Source organism: Cupressus sempervirens, chromosome 4 (genome assembly GCF_028749045.1).
Source record: "Cupressus sempervirens isolate cs-2001-9-10 chromosome 4, ASM2874904v1, whole genome shotgun sequence".
NCBI classification, from domain to species: domain Eukaryota; kingdom Viridiplantae; phylum Streptophyta; class Pinopsida; order Cupressales; family Cupressaceae; genus Cupressus; species Cupressus sempervirens.
In genome coordinates, this window is record NC_143121.1 from 25,514,511 (window position 1) to 25,526,613 (window position 12,103).

The 12,103-nt window shown below is 34.2% G+C and overlaps 1 protein-coding gene across 1 annotated transcript in view; it reads right to left on the reverse strand.

The window, feature by feature from the left end:
• Positions 1-6,782: 6,782 nt before the first annotated feature.
• LOC149559762 (SNARE associated Golgi protein family) overlaps positions 6,783-12,103 on the reverse strand; it is an 87,192-nt gene continuing 81,871 nt past the window's right edge. The window contains exon 5 of the mRNA XM_089824274.1: positions 6,783-7,746. Within this exon, the coding sequence (XP_089680400.1) occupies positions 7,452-7,746 (295 nt within the window). The 3' untranslated portion in view covers positions 6,783-7,451. The remainder of the gene's footprint in view (positions 7,747-12,103) is intronic.

Here is a 12,103-nt window from a genome sequence, read left to right on the forward strand (position 1 = left end):
TTAGAAGATTTTGACAAATTCAAAAAAGTCTAAGATATGCTAGAGATTGAGCCAGAATTGAAGATGATATGTATGCGATATGATAGAGATGGAAATTTTACATCAAAAGAGTTTATTATTTACCATATGAGCATCATGGGATAAGTAGATGGATGTCAAACCCCTAGACCCCTCAATATAATGAGATTGTAGAGCGAAGGGACAAAACTATTCTTGACTCATCAACTGCTATGGTGTTGAAAGGGAGAGTACCTTTAACATACTAGAGTTTGAAGTAGTTAGTACTATAGTTTACACATTGAACAGACTTTAGATTAAGCATGAAACTAGTAAGATTCCATACGAGTTATGATATGGCCATATCCCTACTCTGAAACATTTTAAAATCTTTGGAAGTAAATTTTGTATTAAGAGAGATTAGAATTTTGGAAAGTTTGATCCTATTAAGTGGAGAAGGAATCTTTCTTGGATATTCAACCAAGAGAAAGGCTTACAAATGTTATGACAATAGATTGAGGAAAATTGTTAAAAGTTTAATGTAAAAGTGGATGAAAGCTATAAGATACAAAAGTGATCTTATGGTTATGAATAAAATGATGAAGAAGAAAATGTATTGTTTCCAGTCCCTTAGACCCTCGTTGGTCTCTTGTTGGACATTAATAAATTTATCTTATCTTATCTTATCATCTTGTGATTGCATATAGTCAAAATCAAAGTTAGAGTGGATCGGTTGAATAGGTTGATGAAGAGTATAATGACAATGAGGTTTATATACAAGATTCTACTAACAAAAAAGTTCACAAGACTCCAAGGTATATAAAGTAGACTCATGCAAAAAAACATATTATTGGTGATCTAGAAAAGGAAGTTTATATTAATAAACCAAATAGATTTTCTTTGACTTGTCAGAATGATATATTTTTACTAATTAGAGAAAGCCTTATAAAAATTGAAATAACCCCCAAGGTCCTATGCAAGGTTAGAAAAAACATTTGTTTATACTTGGTTTTAGTAAAGGAAATACATACAATAATTTGTACTTCAAGATTGAAACTTTGAGGCAAATATGTTATTGTTGTTGATGTGATATTTCAAGATGTTTTTTGTTGTTTCTTAATGGCGTCTAATTCTTTTTGTTGGATTGATAGAGGAGCATCGAGAAATTTAAGGGAAATTTTGTATCACCTTAAAATATGTTCAGTGATAGTTTTTGTTTGATATGTCTGTATTTCTAAATACCCTTTTGGGCAAAATAGAGATTCTGACCTTTAGACTCCCATTGTTACTTTTCTGGATTAGTGTTTTTGGGCATCTCATAACATGTCTAAATGTAGAAAATGGTTTTTTTGTTATTGAGTCATAATTATGAAGAGTTAGAGGGTGCAAGTTGGAGAGGAGGTTGTAACTAAAATGTTTGAGTGCTCCAAAAAAAGAATCAGGTCAAAAGGTTTAAGTTGTTTAGAGACCTATAAATGCTTTGGAGCCCAATTTGAGGCACTAAACAACCTCGTACAACCCAAAAAAATGTGGGGGCAATCATAGGCTTCTCATAAGGCTATAAGAGACTCAAGAAGTTTTTTGAATATGTAAACAATTCCTCAATTGGAGTCCTAGATCAAAAGTTATGCCTAGCGAAAGTTCTGCTACTTTTTTGGGAACCTTCTATTTTTGCACCGACTGCTAATGTGACTTCTAGAAGCTCTATTTTAGTGTTTCCCACCAAATGTCAAAATGTAAAATGCATTCCTAATCCTAAATCCAAGATAGGCTACTTGAGTTTCATTATTGAGGTGCAAATGCAGTTTTTGGTGGAGTTTGGGAGAAGGTACTATGAGAAGGGTTTTTCTCTTGAATGTAATAGTTATGTAGTTGGGTCTATTTTCACTGTAATGCATGTAGTAACTTCTTATTTCAGATAATATAAGTATTTATTTATATTGTGTTCATTTTTGTCTCCAGCTGTTCCTTCATCATGGATTGCACTAAACTAGATCAAATTCAAAAGGTTTCTCAAACCATTTCGATGCATTCTTGGCCAACTTGGTGAGCTACCGTGTTTTTTATTACATAAAAAATAGGTTTTGAAGGGGCTTACTTCTATTGACTACAAAGTTTACACAATACAATGACAGGAGCAAGAAAATCAAAATCCCTTTTTTGAAAGAGTGAGGTTTATCACTCCTAAGGTTGTGAATGCCTAAGTCACAACTATGTGATAGGTCAAGGAAAATAATGTGAGATGTCACAAGGTAGGCCTTCACTAGTTCGAAAGCTTGTAGCTAGAAACAAGTTTTCCCAACTTTTGTGTTTTCTTCATTCTAGATTTTTCTAGATGTACAACACATGTATGGCATATATGCAAGATGAATGAAATAATTCCAATCTAAGCTAATAGGTACTCTAATCCCATGTTTCAAATAAAATATAAAATATGATAAGGGTATGAGAGATTGCAAAAGTGAACAAAAAATATATGAACATCAACCAATCAAACGCTAAAAGTCTCAAGAAGGTTAGATTTAATTATGTAACCATGAAATTGTAAATCAGACATCCACAATTCATAATTTATGATGTTATCTCCAAAGGAAAATAGTAATGAATAATTTCTCAAACCTCATCAAATTACACATTCATACCATCCATCTGCATATGTAAGAAAAATTTATCTTCCAAGGCATAAATCAAGTTGATCAAAGCAAGTTATCCATCAAGGCATAAATCAAGTTGATCAAAGCAAGTTATCCATCACAACAAGAAAGTGTCCAATAGTTAACACCACAAATTATATTCCTTAGTAAATTGCCATAAACGTTCACAAGACTCATGATTTTGAAATTTGTATTCAAATTTGTTAAGGTAGTTGCTAAAAACACTAAGAATGCAACACCATATGTTAGTAAAGTTCAAATCAACAACTCCCAACCCATATTACATTAGAAATTTGGGTTTAATTAGATTTTACATCTTTTCATTTCCAAACCCATAACTAGGGTTTCTAAAGATAAAGTCAAAAACACAATTAACTACATAAAATTTCTCCTAAATATATTTAGCGCCTACATTAAAGAATTCCAATTGTATTAAGTCACTCCCTATATTCTTTTATAGCCAATATGGCTTATCTTGACCAAACAACTAGTAAATTATTATTCTCTGGCTAAAAAATCGAGGCAACAAACTATTTTTCTATGATTTTCAAAATTGGAAAGAAGCCCTCCCACGTGAGCATGATATGTTCAATGTATGTGTGTTTTTCATTTGAGACCATTTTTTAAAAACCCATAACTCCACCATTGGTTCATAGAAATTGATAACTACTCTTATTGTTTACTCTCCAAATTGCTCTATGTCCTCTCTCCATTATAAAAAAAAATGAGATTGGTTGAGAAAACTATATACAAGCAACCAACACAACTTGTAGGCTTGGGTTGGAGAAATCAATTGGTTATAAATGTCAACATGAACATGGGTTGAAAGTGAGTGTTAGAAAATCAAATTGTAGTTCATGGTCAGGTGGGACCAAAATCCCTTCCCCTATTGCTCAAGTGATAAAGGATTTTAAATCCTTGAGTCTCCAAGTTAAACTATTTTCTCTTATCATCATTCATTATTTTAAAAAGGAAAGTGACAACCAATCCCATCAATGCAGTTTTCCCTCTTAAGTGGAAACCCTTAAATTCATTTCTTCAATCAAGTAGTCATCAAGGGTCACATATCCAATTGTCTTATTTATAGATGGCTATGCCACTTGAGCTCTCCAAGCCCTTTCTTATTTGCAAACACATAAGGTATTCTTTGACCTTTATTTTGACCCTATGTTCCTTCCTCTTGTAAGATTCTTCCTATCCCCGAGAAATCTTGAACCTTAATCTCCTTGTATGTCATTTTCTATGGTTGGATGAACTTCGTCAACCACATGGGCGTGGAATCATAGGTACTAGATTAGTATGGTACCATCTAAAATAGTCCTTGTTCTACTATTTCTTGTTGTTGTTGTGAAAATGAGATATGCTAAGTTGATGTTGTAGTAGCATGATCAAAAGAACAAGGGTCTCTTAATGTCCTTATTGATGATGGGAAGTAGCCTCATTTTCTTGTCTTCATCCTTTCTATCCTTTATTTATTTCCTCTTCTCCACTACGCTTTTTCCATCACTTCTTATGCCCATGTCAAAGAAAAGGGATGCTTATTGAAGCTAAAAACAACCCAAGAACAAAACCCTAACAACAAAAATCAAACCACAACAAAGACAACACAAATAAAGGAGCAAAAAACCATACATGAACCCTAGAAATTGTGAAACTAAAACCCATAAAACACAAACACAAACATAAACCAATCCTTTGGGAAGGAACAAAAACCCTACTTGGAAGGGCAAAGGAAAGGTAACATATCGGCTCTAGATAATGACCACTAGTGCACACGAGACTAGATAATGACCACTAGAATGTAAAGCTCAATCAATTGTATAGAACCACTCTAGAATCACTACAGTTGATCAGAAGTGAGGTTGTGAAATAAGGAGCAAAAGTCCTGATTTATAAGTAGATGTTGGATGACATCACTAATAGATTATCGCTTCAAGGCTTTAGACACCTTGACTACCCCTTTGAAGGTCAGACCTTCAAGATAGGTGTGGGGATGCCCAAACCCACAACACCTCAAAGGTCTAATCCCCTATAAATGTAGGGGATTGTTGATCAAGCATAGAGTGTTCTAGGGTGTTTATCTTCTTCAACACCTTTGAAACACCAAAGATTTGAAGCTTTGACTAACCATACAAAAGAAAAGGTCCTCGCTAATCACACATTATGTATCGAGTATTCCTCCACAATCAAACCTTTGTAGTGCTCCACTCAGCGAAATCATAACAAAAGGAACAAGAACAAACACAAGGCAAAACAAAACAAGATAAACAAAGAAAGAGAAGGGGGTCCTCATTAGGCCAACTAGGAAAGTAGGGCATGAGTTACGAAGCACAAGGAGAAATTATTGTATACTGATAATATTTTAGATAAAACATTAAGTTTGGTTAAAGTAACTTACCAAGTAAAGGATGATGAGGAACTTTCGTGCACAAGCTATTATTTGACTAGAGTTTTTTACACGAGCTATGACGGTTAAAGTAACTTACCAAGTAAAGGATGATGAGGCACTTTTGTGCACAAGCTATTATTTTACTAGTGTTTTTTGCACAAGCTATGATTTGTGCATAGGCTATGATTTGAAAAGATTAGAACTCATTAGGTAGAACCCAAACATAGCCCACACAGATTCTTGTTACATTATATTTCTTCTTCTTTTTAATAGAGAATTTTCAATCTCTTTAACTAAGGAGAACGCCTAAGACGTATTTATTTTGCCAAATTTTCTCAGGTCATGATCTCAACCTCATCATCCCTTATGGTGTTGCAGTGTTGCACTCAACAATACTTGATTGCTGACAGACTTCTAAACCTTTCAACTTTACCCACATCCTAAGGACCTATTTACAATTACAATATTCTTTGAACTTAATAAAAGTATTAATTGTATGAATATAAAGAAAAACTGCTAAACAACTATTAGCAATTTTGCTATTCTTACCATATGAATCTTGTCTATAATAAACTTCCGTAACTTCCTTTCATCACAGTTGCTAAGTAAATGCCTTCCATAATATTGTTGAGAGAATGTTAGGTCCCAAGAATGCTGAGCTAACTACATAGTCTGAAAAAAAGCAAAACAGGAAAAATGAAAATATGCTGAGACCTAATATGAGTCCATGAAGACGAATGGGGAGCTAATCACGAGGACTCAAAAAAAAAATGCAAATAGGAAAATATGAAAACATGCAGGGCTATAATTTACTCCATGAATACTCGTGTACCAAGAAGACAGCCAACAAAGAAATTGTGGATACAGGTAAGATAAACAATATCTCATTAGCATGAAACAAGTCCATTTAAACAACATTTTACCTTTAATACAGTAATAATAGAAAAACACAGTAACTTGCACAGCCTCCTGTAATATTAAATCTCACTAAAACTTTTGTGCAGTATGTCTGGCCAATAGGCCAAAGTTTGATGACTTGTAAGAGAAGAAATGAAGATTTTGATGCACATACTGCAATCCGAGCAGTGTGAAAATGTGCAATTTTGTATTTAAAAAACATCAATCTGACCGAATTTTCATATAATATTCTGTGTCAAGCTTCATTTACTGTCTGGAACAGAGAATTTCTGATGGCCAGCTGAAAAATGATCAAAATAAAAGCTATTCAAAAACTTCTGTAAAGCTCAATTGTCTACAATAGCAAATTACTATTTCATGGATGAATTGCTAGGGCTGGCAATAAGTGTCACTCTCACAATTAATAAAGATACAACGCAAGTTATTAAAATTTTGAAGCACCCCAGGATTAAGCATCAAATTGCAAGCTTTGATGCCCTTCTAAATCTCAATAATTGCCCGTAGTTCATTGCAATTGGACAAATGCAACAAACATTCCTTGTAGAGTATCAAATTTTTGTAGTACTGAATCCTTAAAATACTATTATATCATTAGGAATGAAAATCATTTTTTGTGACAGTTTTCCATGACAATAACCAGGATAAGAAATAATAATCAAGTGAAAATGCTTCCTATACAATAATGACAAAAACCAGACACGGCTATTGCATATGACAGGTGGAAAAACGAAGTCATGAAAATGCAAGTATCTTAATATCATGAACCACTCTTAAATTTTATTTTAACCTTTTAATATGGCTACCAAATGAATTACCTTAAAACATGAGCAAAACATATGATCAACTTTACCTTCCAACTGAATTTCCAGTTCAGAATGTTTATTCAATAACCAGACACCTTGGCTTGGCAGTGAGGCATCAAGTAGATAGAAATTGGAGAAGTGAATGTCCCACTTCACAGAAAAATACAGAAGAATATTTTGTGATCATCTACCAGTTATCAAATCACAGTAGTGATACAATTAGAAATGTACTTTTGTTCCAATAGCTCCATTTGAGTCCAGAATCTGTACATCAATATAATCTCAAGATTGGTATAGCATACAATTATGGAATCTCCAGGTAGACCAACTCTATAAAACTCAGTTCTTGTTCCACTCTGCATGGCTTCACATATCACTAGCACTCAACGAACCGAGTACAAATGGAGCATGACACAAGAAATGTCAATTTCAGTAAACTACCCGTGAATAACTTTAGTTTGGCCCTTGTTAAAAAGTATGATTACAAAATTATATACTTGCAAAAATGAGGCATGACCCTCAAGACTAGTACCAGTTTGATCCTTTTTTCTGTATTAAGCACATGTTACACTGTAAGCCTGTAAAAGGTGTGAAATGCCTACTGGATGCTGCTTTTTGTATTCCACCTCAGTTGCGTGTGTGTGTATCTCTAGGTTTATTCCTTAGATCCATGCCAACACAGTTGTATATTCAATTTTGTACATTTGCAGAATCAATCCTAGAGCTCTCAATTGCTGAACTGTTTGAGTGCCTTGCTGAAACTGACTCCACTTCTACCAAACTGATAGACCCACCATTTTCAACCACCTCCTCATGTGATTCACCATTTTCCTGCATATTTCGTAAAGCTCTTTTTGCATATATTGTGAAGCCAATTGCAGTACCAACAGCTATGACAAAGCAAATTGCATTATATATAATCTCCACAGGGGTTAGATGGCGATTTTTGTATTTGACGTCTGCCAATGTCTTTAAAAGAAGGCCACTGCAAGACAATAAAAGAATTTCATCCAAACCAATATAAGCAAAAGGTTTCCAGAGTAAAAGAAAATTTAAAATTATTGATAAGTCATATGAGAGTGACTGTAAATAATACTACTTCCCCAGAAGGAAATTCCCTTGTTAAGAGTTCCTGTAACACTACAATGCATACTATAATCTAATTTGCATTATAAGATGGTAAAGATTCAAGAAATGAGGTACGTAGATAATCTACCTTAATTATTATCAGCAACCTATTGAACTCCCAAAGGAGCACAATTGAAAAGCCGTGGCTTTTTTTGGGGTCAGTAAAAGGAAACTGTAATAATTTATGGATCTGATTCCCTGACAAGTAATCTAACTTGATTTTTTGGCATCCAGTCAGTAAATATGCCCATGTTTATAAAGTATACAAATATCCTTATAAGCAAGGGACAAAATCAGAATGTTATTTATACGAGCTGCATTACACTCGATATAAAAGAAATTCTCCAACACTATTGCTTGGTGAGAGCATCAGACTTCTTGAAGTGGCCAAATCTATGGGGTCATGTTCTTCACCTCAAATTGACGCATGACCTCCAGTTGTTATACATGCAGTCAGGGGACAAGCATATGGGTAGTCTCTAGAGGCTGGATGAAACTATACAGCATAAAAAGAGAAAAAGCTTTTTTGTTTCTTTCCAAGGGCCTATTTTGTAAACAGATCACACACCATAAAATGTGAGAATTTGTGTGATAAGCCCAGTTAGAATGAGACAGCTCGTTTGCTAGCATGTTTTCTAAAAATAAATAATAAATATAAATAAACCATTAAACAAATAACATTATTAAATAATTACATTGTTTCCTTTTGGGCCGGCTTATCTTTGGGTGGTTGTGTTTGGCCAACTTGGATTAAAAGAAAAATAAACACTATTAAATATTAACCTGTTATTCGTTTGTGCTATTACCTAGATATATGAGAGGATGTTTTCATTTGAAAAGGATCAGGACAACTACAAATTTGCTACAGGCATGCAAGTCTGCTAGGATGATAATCTCGGAGGCTCTTTATTGGTAGACCGTAGGACAAAAGCCCTACCTTTGTTTAACAATTTTTTTATCACGGAATATATGCTATGGAATTTCCATCATTTACAAAATCTGGATCAGTAGAAGCATTTGCCTTGTGCATGCAGAGTTTCTATGACAAAACCTTCAAAGCTTCTTCCAGGATCATGACCAGGAGTAAGGGATTTGCACACTTGCATGAGGAATTATAGCAAGCCAAAGAACCAGCCTATACCATTGATGGGACCTGGTAAGTATAAACAGCTTTCAAAAGGTATGTGAATGACACCTCTCTAATGGCATCCTATCAATATAACATTCATCATCTACAGCAGTGACTCTGGCCTGTAGAGTGTAAATATATAACCATTACTGAGAAGTTGAGAACATCTTTATGCAAGGTCAAATTACCAGTATTCAATAAATTTATGTGATATCATTATCTGAATGAGAATCAACCTCCTGGACTGTAGTTTCAAAGGTGTATTATACTGTTGATATTCGGGACTGTGTACATGTTGATATCTGATGTGGTAATTCATTAATAATCTGAAGTTGATAGCATTGTAAGTTCTCTGTTTTCTTAGAATACACTTTGCAGTCAGATTATCTTTGACTTTGAGTTAACGACTGCCGCAGGATCAGATTCGTACAGATCTTGGGTCATTTCAGTGGTACCAGAGCATGGCCTTCTTCCAACCTGTGGATTGATGAGTAACATGGAACAGAGATACAAGCAAAGAGAAAAGAAGGCAATGAGTAATAGGGAAGAGGCATAACCACAAGATTTCATTAGGTAGACCAGATAGATTCATAACAGCATGTGGGATACTATGACTGAAATGGTTCAACTTTTAAGCGAAATGAGCCAGCAAATAAGTGCTGGTAAACCCATTCAAATATTATGCTGAAGGAAGCAGTCTTGGTAGAGGAAAACCTTCAGCTGTTGGTGAAAAAGCCTCAGCTAATGGTGGGAGAATTTCAATTAATACAATGACGTTCAAAGCTAAATTTCTTGACAAAGGAGCTGTGGGGTATTGGAGAAGAGCAACCGAATCTAGAGGAAGACATGGAAAGACTTAATGATGCGTGTTATGCCCTAAGCCCTGTCATACGTGCAGATCTGAATTTCATGGGCTATTATGATATAAGGATAGCAAAAAGGCATGGGGGAAAGGGTATAAAAAGGAAGGATATTCAACACCAATTGGGAAATATCGTCCCAATCTCTGATGGAGTTGGAAGCTCATCAGAAAGGGCTTGGTTATGGAAATTAGATACATATTTCTCATTGAACCCAATGCTTGAAGAAGCCATTAAATTCGCCATCTTGTATCTCGAGGAAGTGGCTCACGTGGTACCATGGAATGATAACCCAAGGGCACAATTCTGTCACTGCCTTGGAAGACGACTTCAGCCAAAGATCTTGAAACTTTTTTTAGAGAATTCGCATTGTAAAGATTCTGCTAATTCCTTATCTCTGAATCAGACTTCTAATTCAGTCTTTAAATGCTGAGAATGGTCTTCTAAATATTCTGAATGTTGAGGAAGTAGACACCTATGTTTAATGCAGATCCAATAATCTAAAATCAATCTTTGATTGAATTGGAGTAACACTGATTTAAATTTGCTGGATATAGATGCTTGAAGGAACAGACTTGATTATGTTTGTGTGTCCTTCAAAACTGCATCACCACCCCTATAAATATCTAGTCCAAAGGACGTCACCCTCAAAGGGCATGTCCCTTTCCTTGGTGGGCTTTATAACTCTTCATAGAAAACTGGCGATATGCAAGATAAACTAACATTAAATAATAACTAACACATTGTGTTAGTTTCTCTGTTTAATATTAACAAATCTTGGAAAGTCACCGCCTAGAGGAGAAACATAGGAGTATAAATACAAAGCCTTACGTAGATATTTAGAACCTAGAAGATCTAGTACAATCTGCACTATCAGACCTGGTGATTATCAGGTTATAAACTTAACACTCCCTCTTAACTTGATAATCACACAAAGAGATATCATATCTAGCAACATCAATACAGATGAGTAAGCAAGAATTAATACTCTATATCTGTCTAAATCTTCTAAGTATGTGACATCACAGAACACATAACACAATGTCATATTACTCAATCTGTGGTATGACAAATCACTGCTACTAGTGATATCATACAGGATAAATCTGAAGAGTACTCTCTTCATTCATCCAAGTTGTGATTTCATAGAAACTGGTATTTCTATATCACAACAAGATCTTGAGTTTTAAGGTCTACCAGAATACAGGATAAACCCGGAGAATACTAAGATTCTTCCTTTATCCAATTTGTGACCCATGAAAATAGCAATGTCAACATCACAACATGATCTAAAACTCGTCTAGATCTTACAGTAAAATCTATTGTTTAGCACATTATCCAAGGTCACCGGGAGACGGGGAGACTTTGAGGTCTCCGGTACTGGTACTGGTACTGGTACGGCAATTTTTCAAATAGGAGACGGGGGTACTTGGAGACGGCAATATTTTTTTTTTTTTTTTTTTTTTAAATTTTAATAGTTTAAACTTAAAAGAGTCTAATACTAAAAGTAAATACAAAATTTCAAATTTTCAAAATAGTAATACCGTAAGACTAAAAGACTAAAGTAAATAATAAATTAATAATACTAGTGTTGTCACATTAAAAATTAAAATAGATTCATAGAGTCAAACTATCAAAGATTATAATAATAATAAGCGGTCAGATACAGAAGCACATTACTGAAATAGATTTTAAAACCTGACAAATTGGCATTGCTACAAAAAATTTGTGAAAATTATTGAATTATTCAAAATCGATGCATGCATAAAGACACACTTAGGATTTCTATTTTCTAACTAAGAGTTAGGATTGCTTAGTTTAAGAGGGAGTAAATCATTTTGTAATAGTGTTTTTTTTCCAGTTACACAGATTCAAATAACAAAGATTCCCATATTGGTACTAGGATATTGCCAACAGCAGATAAACAGGTACGAATAACAAATACGACTTATACATCAAATTGAAACATGATATCCTCTTGAAAAAACAGAAATATGGGACCAAATACATTCATGTTAACATACATAAAACCTCTAGTCTATCACTGTTATCGCTGAGTCTTTATCAGCAAATAGATGCTTGGTTTTCATGAGGAATAATACTATTATCAAGCATTTGCATATCAGATTTCTGTAACATACGTAATACTATCTTCTAATGCACTAACAACAGTTTTTGCACCCTAATTCCTCAGCCGCATAAATTTATGTGATTTGGGATCTTTA